The sequence below is a fragment of the Solenopsis invicta genome, chromosome 3 (assembly GCF_016802725.1).
Source record: "Solenopsis invicta isolate M01_SB chromosome 3, UNIL_Sinv_3.0, whole genome shotgun sequence".
Classification (NCBI taxonomy): Eukaryota; Metazoa; Arthropoda; class Insecta; order Hymenoptera; family Formicidae; genus Solenopsis; species Solenopsis invicta.
In genome coordinates this window covers 16,857,836-16,879,104 of record NC_052666.1, presented here as the reverse complement: position 1 = coordinate 16,879,104, position 21,269 = coordinate 16,857,836, and the positions used below count along the sequence as shown (strand labels likewise).

The 21,269-nt window shown below is 37.0% G+C and overlaps 2 protein-coding genes across 4 annotated transcripts in view; one reads left to right on the top strand and one right to left on the bottom strand.

Moving 5' to 3' along the window:
• Nucleotides 1–18,821, top strand: part of LOC105202773 (nephrin) — a 291,450-nt gene extending 272,629 nt beyond the window's left edge. For all 3 annotated transcript variants that reach the window (XM_039447151.1, XM_026135813.2, XM_026135812.2), the window contains 8 exons: nucleotides 662–806; nucleotides 941–1,071; nucleotides 2,425–2,584; nucleotides 4,424–4,717; nucleotides 7,411–7,719; nucleotides 10,137–10,463; nucleotides 11,850–12,040; nucleotides 14,994–18,821. In XM_039447151.1, coding sequence (XP_039303085.1) covers nucleotides 662–806; nucleotides 941–1,071; nucleotides 2,425–2,584; nucleotides 4,424–4,717; nucleotides 7,411–7,719; nucleotides 10,137–10,463; nucleotides 11,850–12,040; nucleotides 14,994–15,272 — 1,836 coding nt within the window. In that variant the 3' untranslated portion in view covers nucleotides 15,273–18,821. The remainder of the gene's footprint in view (nucleotides 1–661; nucleotides 807–940; nucleotides 1,072–2,424; nucleotides 2,585–4,423; nucleotides 4,718–7,410; nucleotides 7,720–10,136; nucleotides 10,464–11,849; nucleotides 12,041–14,993) is intronic.
• A 362-nt stretch (nucleotides 18,822–19,183) lies between these two features.
• On the bottom strand, nucleotides 19,184–21,233 carry LOC105202792. The gene is made up of 6 exons (XM_011171471.3): nucleotides 20,933–21,233; nucleotides 20,660–20,725; nucleotides 20,277–20,378; nucleotides 19,958–20,068; nucleotides 19,712–19,870; nucleotides 19,184–19,522 (listed from the first exon to the last, which is right to left on the bottom strand). Exons 1-6 carry the CDS (start codon nucleotides 21,029–21,031, stop codon nucleotides 19,337–19,339), a joined length of 723 nt encoding a protein of 240 aa, XP_011169773.1. The 5' UTR covers nucleotides 21,032–21,233; the 3' UTR covers nucleotides 19,184–19,336.
• Nucleotides 21,234–21,269: the final 36 nt, after the last annotated feature.

Here is a 21,269-nt window from a genome sequence, read left to right as displayed (position 1 = left end):
TTTTACTGTGTATTAAATAATTATTTCACGGAAAATAAGAAACTTTATTAAAAGAAAATTTGAATTTTAATAGATGCGATAATTTAAAAAAATATATTACGCACATCATTGTCCGTACTACTATTAGAAGTTTTTATTACGCATAAAATAAAATTTCTTGGCTACCAACAGATGCGTTTTTAATGTATTAGATAAGAAAGATAATCAAGTATCTGATATAAGGATAGAAAAATATAGGAAAGCAAGGGATTTCTTATTTATTGCTTGCGCATTTCTTCCCACAAAATCACGAAAATTAATCAAATACACGTATGCATTGAATAATTCAGTGAAACCTTGTCGTAATGGCGGTCTGGCTCTTAAAAAAAGATAAAGGCCACTTCTTTATTACTAGAAAATAGGCCGCTCCCTCGAGGAGGATAACGAGAGATTGATCGGGAATTTCGACTGTAGCTAGCGCCGACCCTCCAGGTCGGGTGATAAATACGCTTTTAATATATGGGGGTTGAACGTCGGCGCCGTCCGATGACGACGGCGTGGATAGGTAGGCAGACGATCGTTTCGATGAGAAAAAAAAACCCGAATAAACGTGACGAGTGTCGGGGAAGTGGACGGCAGGAGCCGGCGGACCCGGTTGAACGTTATCATAATGTTGTTACAGATCTCCGTCGATGGGAACACGACCACCAGCGTTTTATCTTTCATGGCGACGAAAGCAGACGCAGGCAGACACTTGTCGTGTCAAGCTGAAAATCGAATCATGGGAACCGCGCCGATAGAGGACGGCTGGGTACTCCAGATACAATGTAAGCTCATAAACGGCGACGGCCCCGAATCCGGCTCCGTTCCCCGGGGCGCGCCCGCGATGCTCTTTCCTTATTTATTCAGACGCCGGAAATCCGGTCGATTTTGACGGTTTATCGAAGGTCGTGATTCGCAGACACGCCGGAGACGCAGATCCAGCTCGGCACGTCGCTGAATCCGAACACCATACGGGAGGGCACGGACGTCTACTTCGACTGTCTCATACAGGCCGAGCCGCCGGTGTACAAGGTGGAATGGCGGCATCAGGTGAGCGAGAACACCGTTCTATTCAGAATAAAACTATAAACATTGTTTCATAATGCCTTGCGAATATCAGATATTCTCTCTTTTGAGTATTTCTCTCTTTACTGCTGAGAATTCTATGTTAAAGGAAAGTCGCCAATATCGACACAGGTTTTCTAAAGTGACATCCCATTTTGTCAGACTTTCATTTTTTATTATCTTACGAAAAATACTTGAATATTGTAAAATATGATACGATATAAAAACTGCTGCATCACCTGATAGAAGACGCTTTCTAATTTGTATTTATGTTTCCAAAGTTTTATTTTTAATTTTTGTTTAAGAGATTAATTCAAAACCGAAATACTACGTCGGTAATCGGCGACCTTCCTCTGTATTAAATTATCACGAAAGTTACTTATGTTAAAACGAAGAGAAAAAGAATATTTTCAGAAAATCACAAACTGTTGAACGTAAAAACAAGTTGGCTAAAATATTTTCAAGAAATAAATGTTGCAGAGAGCGTCGGTGGCGCAAAACTTGAAATTACAAAAATTTATTCAGCGAGATTTATTTAAAACTTCTATCCTTGATGAATCAACTTAACCTTGCGTTAACAGTTACCGGATCTACAGCATTCGCGCGCATCAAATAAAATTTATCATAATTATAACGGAGTTTCTCTCCGCACGTCAAAAAATATTTTCCAAAGATTTTTTTAAAAAAATTTTCCACATAACTCGTGGAAAATTCAGTTAAATACGAATGAAAATAATTTTGTTGAGCTATCAAGATAGGGCAATTAAACTGGTTGCTAGAATATCAAATGTTTTTGCTCATCATGCTTTAATGTTCTACACAGTTAAACTTATGTCCGAACAACATTATTTTCAGATATGTGTTATATTTAGCTAAATTTTTAAATACTTGAATCGTTCCTTTCTAGTATCTGCGCAAACAATCCCTCGTTCGCCTCGCTGCGATTATCATTAATCAATCTCAAAGATGCGTAACAATGTTCGTCCCGAGTAAATTCGTCCGTATCCCTCGCGCTCGGAAAGTTCTAAAACCCAGGGTGTCGTAAACAGATTGGTCTCTCGCCGGCTAACAAACTCGACTATGCCTGTACTCGCGAGAGCATCGACTTGCGTTAAGACCGAATACAAACTTTAGCGCTCGAAGCATCAAACTTTTATAATAACCTGTCTCGTCACCCTTGCCGTGATGAGCGCTTGCTCTCATCTCTGACAAGCTGCGATTCACTCGCGTACGCGTGCGTATCTACACACGTACGGGAAAATGATCCTCACCTCATTCTCGACATAGTCGGAGGTTCAATCTAATAGCGAGAGATACCAATTATCGTGTTTCTTTCAGGGCAAAGCACTCCATCACAATATCACGCAGGGCATCATAATCAGTAACCAGAGCCTGGTGCTGCAGGGAGTTGATCGCAAAAGCGCCGGCAATTACACGTGCGTGGGATATAACACCGAGGGCGATGGCGAGAGCTCGCCCTTTTATTTGAACGTGATGTGTACGTATTCTTACATTTGCAGCTACTAGTAGTAGAATACTGAACAAGTCAGGCGTTTCACGCTGCGAAGCAGGATTCATTCGTGTGCGTCGGAATATATAAAAGAATTTTTTAGATGTGATTTATTATTTAATATTTTTTATAAACAAAAATTTTGTTTTGTTTTCTGCTTTCGGCAGTTAAATAAAACATGATTTAAAAAAATATTTTGATATAGAAAGCAACATATACAGTGAGCGTAAAAAACATTCGTGCAGATGATGTTTTTTAAATTCTTATTTTTAAAAAATAAGTTGGAATATAAACATTAATTAACAATTTATTAACAACAAATACATATACACATATACATATGCATGTACACACACACACACACACACACACACACACGCACGCACGCACGCACGCACGCACGCACGCAAGCAAGCAAGCACGGACACACACGCACGCACACACACACGCATACACACGCATATGCAATATATTGTGTTCGTTATTAATAAAGTACTACAATTATTGTTTGTTTTTTAAGAAAAGATTTTAAAAAAGTATTGTTATATTTGCTGATTAGATGTTAATATTTGTTGTAATCTGTTATTTGGATTATTACAATCTTAAGTACAGCACTAAACTCTCTCGTAGTAAAGTAATAGTACTAGTTATATTTATCATATTTCAACGTATAATGAAACACAGCTGTTATAATGCTTATCGATTTTAATCCGCTATTCGGATTATTGCAGACCTAAATACAGTACTAAGCCCCCTCGATACGGCTAAATAGTTTGGGTTATTTATCACGCTAAAAATTTGATAACGAGATGACGGTACAAAGACCGCGAATGAAAACGTATTCGTTCGATCGGCTTTAATTAATAATGGATTATAATAAGCAAAGATTCGGTACTCCCGTAAATTCTCTCACTGTACAATTTTAATTCCTGGCTTATATCTGTATACGTCTATATGCCTCTCGTGAATTGCGTGTACAATATTATTGGGCCATTCAACTGTTTATCCGTTTGCGCATAGATTATCAGACCATAGATTATCAGACGTGATATCGAAATATTTCGGATTGTAATAGTTTTGTTAATCAATGTTTGAACTTAATCCGAAAGCCTCCTCCGAATTAGCTAGCTATGAAACGCAAAGCGTATTACGTGTGAAATTCGCAAATATTTAATATAAAAATCCATAGTTAAAAATTTCAATAAGCGCATTATTTAATGCACTATTCGAACGGCCAATTAGAAAAGAGATGATAAAAGGATTTAGTAGATTTTGAGAATGTCTAATTTAATTAATATAATAAAATTATTTAATGCCAGAAATTGAATTGTCTAATTATTTATATAAAGCAAAAAAAAGTAATACTGAAATGAATTATAAAATGAGTTTATAAGAGTCTTGATTTAGCTTTATTATTATTATAAAATTATTTAGCATTGAAATTAAAATATCTATGCAAATCAAGTTTTATTCATTTAAATAGATAACAGGAGAGAAACCTCTCTTGTAAAAAATTTACAAGAATATTTCAAAAATATATAATTTGTAGCTGAATCATTAAGATAGTAAAAACGTAAAATATTAATCCAAATGGTTTGGACAATTTTTCAAATAATAGAGACTGAAATAATGATATCACCTTAATAAATTGTTTCCTTTATTAAATCTTCGCAGAAAACTTAAAATACATCGTGAAATATCGGAAAATCGTGTTTATCATAGACTAATAGTAGCATAAGAAATTCACGAGCCGCACAAGACGAAGATACCTATCGCATCCGCGCGTTCCAATTATTTATCGATGCTGTTCGACTTTCGTGTCCACAGTCGCCCCGACGTGCAAGCCGAATCAAACTAAGGTCCACGGCGTGGCGAAACAGGAGAAGGCGAATATATCCTGCCAAGTGGATGCAAATCCGCCGGAAGTGCAATTCAAGTGGACCTTCAATAACTCCGCCGAGAGTATCGACGTTGCGGCCGGCCATATCGCGCGAGCTGGCACATCCTCCATCGTCTCATACACACCAATGACGGAATTAGATTACGGCACGTTACTCTGCTGGGCCAGAAATCACATCGGGCAACAACAAGTGCCCTGTGTATATCACATTATACCAGCGGGTAAGGGATCTCTGTATTTGTATCTGTATCGCGATATTTCGCGAAAATGCGAAGCGACACGGCTTCCGATACGCGGTGTGAATTTCCGATCTAGAAGATTGATCGTCACGACGAGTTTGCGCGATGTAGCGTAACAAAATTATGCAAATTACAAACAAATTTTTGAAAAATCGATAGGTAATATTTCTCGCACTAACTCAATTCAATCCTTCTTTAATTTATGATTGCTCTTGGCGAGAGCTCGAATAGACAGGAAATGGAAAAGAATTCCCATTTTTTTTTTGTTTTTTTTTCGAAACTAGAGCCAACGATAATAATTTTAATGTCTTTTCTATTTCGCGTATTAAAAATTTATTCATGTATAAAAGGAATTTCTAGCATGCATTTAATTCGCATGTAACTTCGTAAATTAATAAAACTAACAACGAAGCTAATGGTTTTCATCCGGGAGGATTTAAATCTTTCGGGAACTGCGACTTTATGCTAATTTAGGATTCGGATTTTATTCCTAGTTTCCAAAGTCTCACATTTGCGTAATTGAATAACTAATTCGCATCTTAGTGTAAAATTGGAAAGACGCGGGATGCGTATGCCGTTTTGATAAAATCATCCAATTACGTGAAACTTCCAAGACTTGTGATCACAATAAATTCCAATTAGTATTGTTATAATAACGACACGAAATTAGATAACGTGATAATGAAGTCGCGATTTATCTTCAAATATCACCAGTCTTTAAGATGTAGGTAAAACTTAAGTAATTATTATTATTATTATTATTATTATTATTACTATTATTATTATTATTACATCGCGTTACATTTCTCTGTCTCTCTCTCTCTCTCTCTCTCTCTCTCTCTCTCTCTCTATCTTTGAATTTGTAGCATGATAGCACAAAAGGTTTTTATTTTTCAAACAAATCATTACGATGAACCAAATCCATACTGTTTGCTTTTTATTCAAATTCTTAAAAAATCAATATAAGCCGAATGCTGGGGATCCATCCGCAGCATTGGTATGTCCGTTGTATTCTCATGTCCGCGTTTCCGCCGCGTATCGATGCTCGAGTTACCAATTAATTGCGATTCGCGGATCGTACTATCGGATTACTGTACAAAGAAAACACGCGTACGCGTAATACAAGGATGCGCGCATTCCGGACATAAAGGAAAACAGCTCTCGCTTCTCGCATGCACCCCCCGCGCCGCCGCCGTCGTCGTCGCGAGGAAAAAAAAAGCGAACGCGCGGGCGAGTAAAAAGGGGACATCGCGAGAGATGGTAGCAGGTGTCCGGTGCGCTATGATTTTTCAGCAACCATAAACGCGAGAACAACTCGGCATATTCCTGCTTATTTCCTTTTCTTTATATTCCCTTCTCTCTCTCTCTCTCCCGCCCCCGCGTTTCTCTCGCAGCGCAGTATACCGTTATCGTTTCGTTCGCGCCCTTTTAACCGGCTTTTACGAGCCGCGAAGTGTACCGCCGGCTAATGCCTTTACAGAAAAAAGGCTAGACAGCCGTATATCTTTACAGCCGGCTCGGTTACAAGTGGCCCGTATGCGCCAGCGCGGATCGTACGCCGGATTTTTACAGAGCAACTATCACGCCCTGATTCGCGAATCCACTGCACGCGAAACGATATGTTGCATAACGCTTTCCCCTTTTGCCGCCGTCTGTATGAGACTATACATCATTTCGGTGCGCAGAGAAAAGAACGCAGCATTGAAAGTTGCAGTAAACTGCAGAAACTGCTGACGCTGAAGAGTTACCGCTCTACTTATGTAATTAGTTTCGCTTAAAATTCAGCGCACTTTAATATAGCGTAAAAAGTAGAAATAAACAAACTTCGGAAACTACGGGGAAGTTATTACGCAATTTTTTTTACATTCGTACTGTTTTTTTTTTCCTCTACTCGTATAATTTTTCGACTCTGAACGTAACTATGGGGCGTTAGAGTTCCACGGTTTGTGGGAGAGGAAAAAAAAGTTATTTTATTTTCCTAAACAGAAAAACGTAACTTTTATATTGAACATTAACCATTTTTTTAATAAAAAGCGACAGGCCAATTTTTTTGCGAAATATAGAATTGACGAGTGAACGGGAAAAAAATTGTTTTACATTTTTTATTTAATCTGTACGCAAAATCGTTAGCGATCTTAAGAGGTTTTTCCTGTTGCTGGCGTGCAAACCGAAAATATTTCAGTATTACTATCGTTAATTCATTTATTTTTGCAATTCGCTTGGCGGAATATGGAAGCAAGCAAATATTTTAATCTGAATCTGTCAAAGCTTCGAACAATATTGTTTTAACAGTTATTTAAAGCACTAAAAAAGATTCGCAATCCGATAGTCATTTCCGAAAAAATTGATATGAAGCGTCAAAATATAATATTATCAATATCCTAAATTTAATATCGCCCTGTGTAATTCGATTTTGTACTTTAATTTATCTTTTTGACGACTGTTTTTCATTATTCTATCGTATTTTGTTTCTCTTGTCATCCCCTTTGTTGATCCTAATAATCTCGGCCGGCGCGCAAAAGTACTACATCGATTATCGAAAGAGCTTGAAGAACTTGAAAGTTGCGCGGCGATATTATCGCGGCTTCTCGTGGCCATTAAGAGCTGTTACGAGCGCGCGAATGGTCCCTCGTGCACGAGGCGCATTTAAAAACGCAGGCCCTTATCCGTGACAGGCCGGCCAGACATGGTTCACAATTGCACGACCTCGAACACGTCGACCAATTCGTTCTCCGTGCGATGCACTGAGGGCTTCAACGGTGGCCTGCCGCAATCCTTCCTGCTGGAGGTGCGCGAGAGCAACAGCCAGGACTTGCGTGCCAATTTGACGTCGCCAGTACCACGCTTCAGCGTCACTCACTTGGAGTCCGGCGCCCTTTACCAGGCCTGTATTTACGCCTACAACGACAAAGGCCGTAGCGAGGCGATGGTGGTGCAGGCCGGCACTCTGCGCCTGCCCGAAAAACAACTGACGTCCGAGTCGGGTGAGAAAATTATCCCATTTCTTTCCTGAGACCTGAGAGTTATTTAATTCTAGAATGCTACTCGTGTATTTCATACTGAAATTTGCTCACATAATTAAAAAATTTTTAACACCCTTTATGTCTACTTTGTATGAGTTGGAAGGTGTTAAAATAATTTAACTGGCGCTATTTTAATTGTAAAATAAATGAATATTAAACAAAGAATTTTTATGTTTAACAATCTTAATAAATGTTATTTGGTTAGATATAACCCAGTAAGCTTTAGAAGACTTTTGCGAGCTTTTTTGATTAAATCTTTGTTACTCCTAATTAAAATTGTTAGATCACAATTAATATCTAGGAATTAAAAAGAGTTACTCTTTCCGAAAATATAATCAGCGATGGGATGGGATTAAAGAAAAAAATATTAAGATTGATAATGGGAGTAAAAAGAAGTAAATGACCTCTGCCTTTTTACTAATAAGTATTTAACTAATAAATTCGTCCTCTTAAATAGAATTATTATTATACGATATAATGTAATATTATTATCTGTTTAATATAATTATTATTTGAATGACATATAATAATTATATAGTGATTCAAAAATTGTATTCTGACAGATCCTTGTTTTCACTGTCACAGTAAAAAATTATTGTAAGATTTATTTAAATTTGCTAAAGTAACTTTTTCGTAAGTATTTCTCTATTTATATTAAATAGTTTATTAACTTATAAAAACAAATTTACTTGCAAACAAAATATAGTGTATATCGCAAGAAATTATGAATAAAAAAAAATTACTTTGACATTACCGTGAGTGAATATTTATCCAAGCTTCATAATCAAAGGTCATAAAAAACGTCGTGCAAATCTGACACTATAACTACATATCAGAGAGAAAATTTGGTGAAATCAGAAGCTCTTGCCTAGCGCTATTTAATATCAAATACCTGAATTAGCCCCTGTAAAAATTTACGCACAGTAACATTTTAGAATTACGCTTCTTTTACATTGATACTCTTGCGCTAAAAATCAAATATTTAAAGAACAAAATGTATGTATGTATGTATGTATGTATGTATGTATGTATGTGTGTCCATATGTGTGCACGTGTACATATATATTGCAAAGTAAGTATGTTCCAATGCATACAGCGTTGTATATTAAAGCAAATTGATACTCGTTCGATATTTCAAAAGTTTCTGCTAGACTCGCTGTAACGTTAACAACTCCAAAGCTTTTCGATATCTTTTGAACAAGCTTTGGTACTCGATTTGCTTGAAAGTTCCGAAGAAGTATTGACTCGAGAGCCATCACATCATTTTACGTGGTGTATCCTACATGAGTGGTTTTCAAACCTTTTTGCTTGCGACACAAAATTCTTTACTGTGAAAGATCACGCGACTATACCGCATTTTCGAAAGTAAATTGACACAAAGTTTGAAAACGAATTTATGGAACATAAAATTATAAAACTCACTCGAGTTTTATAAAATTACGATTAATCGACGATATATCGTTCAATAATATTATGGCAAGCATAAAAATGATATTGGAAACGTAAATCAAGTAGTAACACTTTTGTTCCTTAAAAATCTGATTTCTTTTAGCCTCCTTAAAATTTATGCGTCGTAACGAGTTTCTTCTTTTATGGTATGACATTCATGCGCGTTTGATGTTGTTATATGATATGTATTAATTCAAAAAGGTTACGCGAGATTTAGGTAATTACGTAAAAATTCCATCGTCGATGAGGCAACGCGAGCGAAGAGCCGCTGCCAATTGGTCGAATTGATGAAAAGCTATCGACTCAATATTAATTCGTTGAGCGAGCCGCGTAAAAAGCTCCCGGCGCTTTCATGATCCGACGCGAAAAATCAGGTCAGGAATTGGCGATTTAATACCATCGGACAATTTTCCCGTTGTTTGTTTGATGCGATTGTTATCGTAATTTTTAATTTGCCTATCACCGGTAGTCCGGAGTGTCCGGGATTCCGTGTGTGTATACATATATATATTTGTTTTATATCTTTATTAAAATAAAATACGACCCGTGTAGTATTTAGGACATTAATCGTTTTGGGGCATTTCGACCGGATATGCAAACGAGTCAAGCGTGACACCTGTGTCACGCACCTTTTATATTTTTATGAAAGCTTCGCTTGTTACATTATTAACATTTCGTGTAGCATCAACCGAGCTGTTATAACCGAGCTCTTAATTCGTTAAAAATTCGATGCTATGTCCGAACTTTAAAGTATTTGAAAGCATTTTCATTAAAAAGGACATTATTTGTGTTGAAACGCGCGGTTGAAAACTGTTTCAAATGATTACGTGAAAAATATCAACTAAGCGATTCTGTGCTTGATATCGATCGCATCTAATTCTCTAATTTTCGATCGCGGTTGTTTTTGACCGTTTTTGTGGATATTGCAGAACGACCAAGACAGCATGACAATCTGACACCGATGCTGAGCGTAACAATCGGCGTTGTGATGGCCCTCATTATTGTCGCGGTCATAGTGATGGTCGTTTTGCGAGTCCAGCATACGCACGTGGAGGATCAGAACAAATCGCAAATGGAGGATCACGCGAAGCAGACGAAGGCTGTCCCGATTCAAAGGGAATTACGGTTCCGAGAAGGATGCAGTTTGCTCGCGGACGAGAAGCACCCTAGTAGCCCGTTCAGAAAGCTGGACACCAGCGGTGATCTTAGCGAAAGCGATGAGAAAAATCCTGACATTATTCCGCAGCAGATCACTGGTTTGTATCTTTGCAATATTAATCCGAGAATAGTCTGAGATGTGTTTTACACTTTAGCGTCGAAAAAATGAAATTTTCGCCCAATAAATATTTTCCAAACTCCATATTCATCTTTCATTCGAAGATTCCGAGATTTCCAATGTACAATATAAACAAGTTATTTAAATAGTCATAGTATTAAAGCTTGTAGTGTAGAAATATATTATAAATTTAAAATAATAATATAAGTTTTTGAATGAGGTTTGAATTGAAAAATTTTATAAACTACTAGTATCTTTATATTTATGTACAAAGTTTATATAACATAAATCTATTTCTATAAATGTTTATTTTTATTGTTATTAAAAAATACTTTACATAATGTTTTTATTTTTATTATAGAATAAATAAATATAATAAAAGTAAAGCATTTTTAACAATTATGGAAAAGCAGCCAAATACAATATAAATGATTTTATAATTATTTTTCTAATAATTGCAACTTATTTATAAATTTATTTATGAGCATTTAAATATAAAATTCCATCAAAAATCTGTAGCATTTTATTATTGATATCTTCATTTTTTAGAAATATTAATTTGTAATAACCTGCTTAATATGCTTCTTTCACATTTATTAATATTTTCTTCTTACTTTTTTTCAAATAATATTATGGTTAAATATATACGTAATACCCTTAAATATTAATAAATTATCGAACAATCAACAATGTATGCAATATGCAGTTACTAACAATGACTTTTAACTGGGTTGTAAAAATTACCCTAGATGATTATTTACATGAAAAAGTTTACGTAAAAATCACGACATAAAATTTAAAAAATATGATAGAATCATCAAAAATTAAACAAAAAGATTTATATACACATATATTTTTAAATATAATTTTTCTGAAAAAAAATGTAAATCAAAATTTCAATATGCAACATAATAAATTAAAGGATGCTCTTTCAGAATTGTTAAAAATGTTTTCTTTTTATTATACTTATTTATTATATTATATAAATATAAAAATTATATAAAGCATTTTTTAATTAAAATAAAAATAAACATTTATAAACATAGATTAATGATATATAAACTTTTTATATAAACGTAAAGATACTGTTTATAAGACTTTTTAACTAAAAAAATCCCTCATTCAAAAATTTATATTTTGAATTTATAATATATGCTCTTATTATACTTGCTATTTACATAAATACTGTATACAAAGTATCTAAAAGCACGCTTTCTTCAAGATTGAAAGAAAATCTCGCTGATTGACGCGCTGCCATACGTTTTACGCGGTTGTTTCGGGAATTCTCTCGTTCGTGTTTACACGCTCGTAAAAGTTCGTGGCGGAATTTGATGGTTATAAAACTGTCGTGAAATTCTTTGCGCAGGTGACGAACCATCGGAATACTTGAGGAAGAGACGTCTGGTGTCAACGATCGAGACGTCACCATCGAGGAGCCTTCTGGAACACTCAACGGTGACTTCCATCAGCGGACACAGCAGTTACGTTGGCTATTGCACGATTCGCAATGGCATGCCGCTACACGAATTCTCCAATTTGTCAACGAAGCACAAAAGCGTGAGTTCCATTGAGAATTTAATGTAAATGTCATGCAAATATCCTGCAGATATTTAACGAGATAACAGAAACAGCTTACATTGACAACAATCAAGGAGTATCGTGCAAAAGGATATGATGATTGTATAATTCAGGATTAGATTAAATAATTGAATTGTAAAATATCAATGATACAATATAATAACAAAAACGTACTTCAATTTTCTCTCTTAAATGCTTGATTCAGTTACGTGATCGTGCTCTCTCTAAATCGGAGTCAGTGTATTATTCACTGAAAAACGATTAATAGCCTGATTTCAGTAGTATACTCTTATAGTATACTATATATATTTATTGAAACACTTTCTTAACTAATACCAATCAGCTTTAACTTATCCAGTTTAAGGCAATGGATCCGCATTATAGACATTTGTTTGTAATATATTTTTTTAGAGATCTTTTCAATTATCTTAAATTTAAAAAATGCAGCACTCACCAGACACAGTAGCGCAGCAGCGAAGTCGTAATACGACTTTAATCTGTAAAATACAAATACAACCGAGTTATATTATATTATGATTCTCGAAATAATTAATACTTAAAAAAAATCACTGTTACGCGCATTGAACTTTTATTCTTTTTTTTTAATTATATAATATATGTTCAATAAAATAATTATCTAAAATGTCTGGAAATTTCTCTAGATATAAACTTTTTTATTGCGTTTGAAATAATAAAACAATATTTATTTTTATTAATATAAATTCATTTTGATTTTAATTCAATTTATTTTTTTTTTTTAGTACTAAGAATTAAAAAAATACGAGTAAATTTAATAAACATCGGTGACATAAAATAATTGCGAAACGTGATCGGAATACAATTGTCTGCGATATCCGCAATGTGTAATAAACGGTCATAATATAAAAATGACAAAATTAATAAGTAAATAATAAAAACACTCACCCAACGATTGCTCCGTCATCGCATGACGCTTCTTAGGCCTCCTCCTCCTCTGTAGTCCTGGTATTGCCACTTCATACAATTGCACAACACTTTTTTGTCTTTCAAACTTTTGTCAACTTTTACTCCTAATTATATTTTGATTTCTTTTTTTTTTTTTTACTTTAATTATTTACTCTATTTCATTATATTCACTAGAGCACTAACAAAAAGTAGATGAGTGTATGTGTGTGATGTGTACGTGTATGTACGTGAGTGTCCGCATTGCGAGAAGCTCGGGTCCGTGGGTTCGCTAGGCCCCAAATGACCGTGCGGATCGGTCACCCCTGGTGCAATCAGGGATATCAGATTAGGTTAGGTTAGGTACTTTTTGCAAGCACACTGTGTCTAATGTAATAAGCATGCATTCAATCGGAACGTGCCAAACTTGCTCGGCTGAAAGCCGAAATAGCCAAATCTGCGAGCGACAGTACAAAACTACATTTTTCATCACAAATCTGCATGCCGATCAGCCCAAATTTCGAAAGCTAGTTCAAAATTATCTGACATCCCCGGAGACGACGCGCACTCGCAAGAGAAAAGGCTCGGTCGCGATCTAATTGAGCACGCACTAATTAACAGCATACAACACAGCACTCCGATGTCAAACAAATTACGACGCGCACTTGTTCACAGTAGAACAATACGAGAAATGGCGAGCGACGCGCGTATCGCCAGACGGACGCGTGCGGCAACGAAACAATTCGAGAATCTCGCGCGGCTAACTTCACGCGTCACGCGCTACCCGCAGCGGCAACGCTGGCGATTACCGCTTTTTCGCATATTTTCCGCGCTTCGAATGAGAAACGGCACACGCCCACCGATTTCAGGGCGATTATTTATTTTGTGTCATGACTTCGTGTCGCGATTGAACGAGCGAGCTAGAATTAAAGATAGATGCTCGTGGAATGCATGATGTGTACTTATACCTTTGCTGCTTGCTCGCGCGAGTAAACTTCGATCGGCCGATTTTCGTAAAATATACATCTCGACGGATCACTAATGTACACACAGCGAATTCGTGCTTTGCGACTGACGAATATTGAAGTAAACACGATTAACGATGGCTCTACTTACTGATTAAGTGCGTCGCGACGCAGATCGACGCGGAGTAGAAGCGTTTCGCATCGTCTCGCGTTGACGACTGTCAATGACGCAAACTTCACTTAAGTATGCGCAATGCAATAAGGCGCGAAAAATAAAATCGAATTGAAGCTCATACATAAATATAGTACAAACGTATTAATAATCTTTCAATAGTTTCTCAGATAATTTATATCGAGTTTATGTTTCAATTACTCATGGAAATCAATTCTGATATATTCTCAAATATTTTTACTAAAAATTGATCTTAATGGACTCTTCACATTATTCACGAACATTTCATATATGCGGAATTAAAAAATATCGCGTGTAAATAACTGTGGTATTTAAAAGGTATAAAGTGTCTCCACATTTAAAATATTAAAAGTGTCCCCTCTAAAATTTTTAAACTTTGGGAGCGTGTACATTGAGAAAAAAGATTTGTTGAATACTAAATTAAAATATTTATAAGTTAAAAATTAAAATGTTTGATACATTTAATTAAATATTGTGTTGGTTTAATTGATTCTCGGTTAAACAGTTTAAATGGTTGAAATGAATAAATTATATTTTTGTGCAATTAGTTGTTAGTTTAATAGTTATTGAATTGAGTCAATATTTAGTTGATCGTATTGTGTTAAATATTTTGGTTTATTAACAAATTTTTTTTCTCAGTGTAGAAGATCGATAAATTAAAAGAAAAAAATCCTCTTTAGAGAATTTTTTTCTACAACGAAGCAAAAACGAGCGAATCTCTGAAGGACTGTCTCTGATATTCATAGTTATAAGTATAGTACTGTTATATAAATCGATAAAATTTCACTGATTCAGGTTTAGAGAGTATCAACTTGTCAACAGTCGTACGAAAATCATGAGTGACATGTTTCAGTTTCAGCCGATGGTGAGCGATGTCTACGAGAGCGGCGTTTGCACTCTGCCCAGGCAACACTGGCCCAGCCAGAGCGTTCAATCGATGTCAATGACAATGAGTCCGCCGATGTTGTACGCCGGTCTAGGCGTCGTCGCCAGGACCTGTCCGAGTGGCACGCTGCCAACGAAGGACTGCGAGACACGGGTGCCCGGCCAGTGCTGTCCGGCGGTCCAGACGCAGAAGGATGCGACGATAGGCACGCCGGTGGTGATGGCCAAGAGGGAGAGCTCCGTGTGACCCTACACCCACCACGGGGCCTGCACCTGCAGCGTGAGCGAGCTGCTGTGAATCACGCCGTTGATAGTCGCGAGATAGCCGCGGATCCCGGACGACACGAGCGTCTAGGAAACGTTTAGGAGACATCTACAGATCGTGCGAAAATTAAAACGTCTTTTAGGAAAAGGCTGAATGTAACTTCAATTAAAACTCCGAAAGGCGTTTGGACAATCGTTATCTAGATCTGAAAATTTTAAGATATCTCCTCTGAGCGATTCTCTAATAGCGGGACGATTTTTTTCATTAAATTGGAACGTCCCTCTCCGACGCCCGCGTCGTCCGGGACGCTTTGAGCACGCGAGCCGGTTCGAGTTTGACGGGTTTACGTTTTCATTCCATGACAAACGTAACGATTTGCATCTCTCTGTTGAATCAAGTGCCCTTTTTACACCGAAGAACAGCAAACATCCCGACCGGCTGCTGTGCCGGCTTCTCCCATCTCGTGTGCGTAGCCTCGTGATCGAGCCCCGGTGGAAACCACGACGGGCAACCTTGGTATGGTAAGAAGAGAGTGAGTTTACGAAAATGTGCGTGCGCGAGCTCGTCGCACATACTCCTGTACATACCTCGAGACACGGAAGATATTTTGTACGAGTCGCGTATATTAACGATTTATTCCCACTTTTACTATGAACACAACACTGTACAATTTGTCTAGTCGATGTAAGTATAAATATGTATATGCGTTAAAGTCGTCGGGGAGGCGCCAGACCAGAATAACGTACACTGAGGGGGATTGATCATCACCGTCGCGTCATACCGCGTGCGCGGCGTAATTATTTATAACGTTGACAACGCGTAACCGCGAAATAGCGGGACTCTCGCGGGTACGGGAGAGAGAACGGGAGGCGAAGTTGTCAGAGACATATCGTTTGCATCTCCATCCGCGGGAATCGAGTGCGAGACGAGGCGTACGAAGGACGGGGCGGAATAATGAAATGAAAGAGGGAGAAAGATGCAGGAGAAACAGATGAAGAAAGAAAAAGAATCCCCGTCACGCTTTCGTCTCAGTCTGCAGGATTCTGGATTTCACCGTAATATTAAGTATCTCTTGTACAATGTATAAAGTAACGACTTCCTTCGAAGTAAATGTACCGAGTATGATGAACGTTGTTTTTTCAAAGTCTTGAATCTTACTCTATATAGGGAGAGAACGTCCCCGATTTACGCCCTAAAAAAAAAAAAGTGTGGTACAGTAATCGCGATAGCACTTCTAACTTACTGCCTGTTTCGACGCTTGTGAATCTCGTTGGTAACTTCGTTCGGCAGAGGTTTCCCGGCCTCTCTGTATCATATAGCTTTAAAATGAAAAAAAAAAAAGAAGAAGAGAAACGAAGGTTCGTCGAAGGGCGCCTCGTCATATCCTCCGTACGATACAGGGATCTAATCTCGTCATCGAGCGATCCAAGTCGCGTTCTCCCGGCCACCGGGTCGCGAAAGGTAAGATGAAAATTGACCATGTAGCCTTCCCTTTGATATCGAGCAGTCGATTGCTGGGCGGTGCATTTCAGCTGCATTACGTGAGGCGACGCGCGTCAGAAGTGATAACACCCCGTATTTTGCTTCGATCTGTACAGATTGATTTTCCGCGTATGGGATTCACGCTCCACGAGCACACGACGATCCCATCGCGACTGCAAAGACTCACGTGAGAGATAAACTTTATTAAACTTAAATAAGATCGACGTATATTTAATCGTTCTAGAAATCGAATAATTGATCTACCGACGAAATGACTTTATATTTTCTTTTTTCTTTTTTGTTATAGTGAATTCCATGTTCTCTGAAGCAGCGGTCTACATTAGAAAACTGGAACAGGAATTCGAGACAGAGCTCTTTCAAGCGTATTTAAAAGAGCGTAAAAGTTAACTTCTTTTTTTCAGAAAATGACGTTGTTTCTTTCAAATTTTAATTATTAAATGTTAAATGATTTTGCATGTGAATTTCATCTTCGAATAGAGAGTCGCGATTTCGATGCGGCATTGCCATCAAACTTAAAAGTTTGACGCAGTACGATATTTGTCTAGATCGGAACTCCGCGCAAATTGACCATAAAGGGAATGTAGTTTGTGACTGTTTGCAGTCGCGTCGTCGTCGCAGTCTGTTATACGTGTTTGCAAATGAATATGCAGAGGAGACGGCCCTACACGAACGAAGCACGCGCGCTCGTTCCGTTTTCCGTTCGCCGAAGGAAACGACGAGCGGTTATCGGGGATACTTAGCGAATTATTCGATGTGTAAGGAACGTAGAGAACGGCCACGCAGCCGAAGATTTTACGAGCCGTAAAAAGCTATCACGAGAATTTCTAGGGCGAACACATTGTTTCCTCGCTTAGACGTTACGTTAATACGTCGCGTTCCCGTGAAGATCTATTAACATTAAAAAAAAAAGATGACATAAATCGTTGATTATTATTATTATTATTACTGCCATTAATGGAATTGATGTCGGAACATTGTGAGTGTATGTTGTCGAAGAGAATTTTTAGTAATCGTTGAAACGCAGCGCCGAATACGCGCGTTCCTCCCCCCATCCTCCTTCCCCTCCTACCCCTTGTTATTAACTTTTGCACACATAGAGATTGTAGCTGTATGCAGTATAAAAGAACGTTGAAAACAAAGAGATTCTGCGATTCGACGACGGGGAAATGTCACATAGGAACGAGAAACGTACAATAAAAATTCTGGATCCAAACTGCCAAAGTTTTCTATAACTTTCGTTCGTACGTGTGATCACTATATACGCGCACTATACTACGAAAAAAAACCTTTTAAATAAATAACAACAGATTTTTTTTAGAACAGAGAGTCAGGATCGTCCGAGAAAATATATTTATTAACTCCACTTCATCTGCACGGTTTTTAATTAAATTCAAAAATAGATCAAGGAAAAGAAAGAGAAAAGGTAGATCATCGTTTTTTTTTCGCTCCTTGCTGGGCGACAGTTTCCTGGGCACGTCTACTTTCCGCTGTTCGGGTGGTTCGAAACCTTTCGACTATCGCACGCGTGGCGAGGCATAATATCGCAAGGCGGTGGCCAGACATTATTATCTGCAAAATGATGAAATTAAACAATATTCGTTAGCTAGCACTGAAAAAGTATGAATGATATTTTTTCGATTGCATCGTGCAATTGATCTTCAGCGAAAACATAATATTTCAACGTCGGTTGTGCTCAAGTTTCATTGTAACTCAAGTATCGATCGAAAGCAAAACACGCCGAGGGAATATCGTTTTATTCTTTTTTGTTTGTTAATTATTTTAAAGGTAAGAGCACATCGCTGCACTGTTCCGTATGCGTCACTGCCTGTATATCGTAATAATGAGACCGGATCTGACCAGCCGCCGCTTGCGCGAGACGTTGAAGAGTTTGTATATGTATTTAGTTTAGGACTATTTCCGATACACACGTACACACATACATGCATACACGTACATACGAGTCTCATGTACCCCAGAACGTTTTTTTGATATTGTAAATATTCTGAAATAAATAATCGTTTTTATTCACTCGCGGTACGCATTATTGTGTCCCTCAATGGAGCAATCTTCCCATGGATCAACGACGCTTCAAAATAAGAATTTAATATTCTACGTTATATAATCCACTTTTATTTCTTTCTGAAATTCAATATAAACGCGTGTCCGATCAACTCTGTCGAGAATAAATATGGAAAAATGTGTATCTGCTAAAAAAAAATTGTCGATAAAATTTATTATAACAAAATATGATTAGCCTGTTAATAAAAAAATTATAAAATATTTAACTATTAATTTTAGCACATTAGCAGAAATATAATAAAATATAATAACAGCTTGATTAGAGAAACCGAGGAAAATTCATTTTTCCTTTAATCATTCAAGTGCAATGATAAGTATTATTCATTTAAATGATAAATTCGGTTTTTGCTGACAATCTGTTGTTAAATTATGTCGAATCTGCTTGCAGAACACGGGTTTAAGTTCATACTAATCTAGCGCAATAGTTTGCTGGCTTTACAGCTAACGTTTTGCTTAGTGGGTATTTACGTGTAATTCTTACCGTCCCAGAATGCGCTCGGCGATGCATCGCAATACATTCGCAAATACTCCTCGACAGTTTTGAGCACAGGCGAGTTCACGTTCAAGAGAAACTCGAGGACTGTGCTCTCGGGGAGATACCGGGCCGCTTTGTCTCCCAAGTTCCGTAGCACGTCTTGAACGTCGATCGACTGTAAAATCGAATGAAACCAGCGTCACGGGGGGTAAAATGGAGGAAATGCTTAGCTTTATGTATTCGGTATCTCGAATTCAGAATTCCCTCCCCTTGACAATTCTTTGAAGCCTCATCAAACCTCTGTCCGACGTGCGCACAGAGCATGAACGCTTTTACATCTTTATATCTCTGCAAAATTGCGAACCTTTTCACGCACCGCATTTGCAATATACTCGCATAACGTGTACACTTTTATTAGACAGTTTGAGACCTGCTTTAGAATTTCGTCTAACGTACGAGCTTCTAACGTTCCTATTAAAGTCGGCGGTATCGTGTAGACGTGGCACCACCCTGCGAAGTATCTCTGCAAGTGCAATATATGTATGTGCTATCTTTTTTTTTTTATTATTATTTATGTAGATACACATGCACCACATATCAGGCCACCAACTTGATGAACGTGATGATACGAAGGCAAGGGAATTGCTTTTCCGAATTTACATTCATCGTCGTCCGTGGCGTACATAAGCTCATAGTGCTTATAAATGATATCTTCCCACGCCTATCAAGAGAATAAATCTCCGGCTTATTTCCATTTCTCGCTTCAGGAAGCAAATAACGGCGAATAGATGGATCAAAGAAATGAGAATTGTGATGGCGAAAGAAAGGTCTTGCATTTCCAACGTTTGTAACTCAAATAAATAATTTATTTTTATATTTTTCTATAATAAAATGTTACATAATTTATAGAGATAAAAATATTTATGTACCTCTAACACGTGAACGTAGCAAGTCGGGTAAACAAGAAACAATCCTGTAATGGTCATGTTGTTGTAATCCATATGTAAATCCCGTATAATATTTTCCATTCTCTATGAAATATGGTAAATTATGTAAAAGTATATTTTTCTTATGACGACTCGTATAATCCGAATTTGAATTGATATCGTTTTATTAAAAATATTATTTCTGCACAACAGGAACATAAATTATCTTTGACACTTACTATTCTCGTTGAATGCTACCGCTAACGTAATGTCGTGAATTATATTTAATACCTTTCGGAGTACAATAGATCGTTCGCGAAGATTATTGCAGTCGCAATTACAAAACTCCGGGAGATACGACACATATAATTTACGATGGCACCTACCTTTCGCAAAACTTCATGAGTTCCACGATACTCCCCGAAGTAAACCACTCGCGTAACATAAGTTTTCTAAAAAGAGAATCCAACGTACATTTCAAGAAAGAACAACTATATAAACTTTACTAGCTTCTTAGTAATAATGTCTATTTAATTTTTAACGTTATAAATTTTTTAGAAATAAGGTTTTGTACGCGCAAAACTTATCGTTTCAGTATCATTTTCATTGAAAGTTTTTAATTATAAATATATATTAAACAGCCAAATGGTACAACTTACGCAGCCAGCAGCGCGAAGATTATGTTGCACCACATCTAGCAAACTTTTTCTCACTGGTTCGGTTAATGACTCCATTATGCTCTTAACATATTTTTTCATTAGACATTAATGCATGTTGTATAAACATTCTATTGTCGAAAATTCGTCTTTCATGTAAAAATAAAAAAACTTTTAATTCCTTTCTGCGATTTTTATGTGATTTCAGTACAAAACAACACAATGATGAAAGACGCGATCTGAATGCATCTAAAGAATTCCTTTTTAAACCTGAATGCTCACTTTGAAGTTGCCTTCGTTTACTACCAGTTTTATATACGCAGTGAATAAAAATGGCACA

Coding starts and splice junctions, on each gene's coding strand:
- LOC105202792 (XM_011171471.3), bottom strand. CDS start 21,031: ATGAAAAAATATGTTAAGAGCATAATGGAGTCATTAACCGAACCAGTG. Junction 20,726..20,932: donor ATCTTCGCGCTGCTGGCTGC/GTAAGTTGTACC, acceptor TTCTCTTTTTAG/AAAACTTATGTTACGCGAGT. Junction 20,069..20,276: donor GCTACGTTCACGTGTTAGAG/GTACATAAATAT, acceptor TTCTCTTGATAG/GCGTGGGAAGATATCATTTA.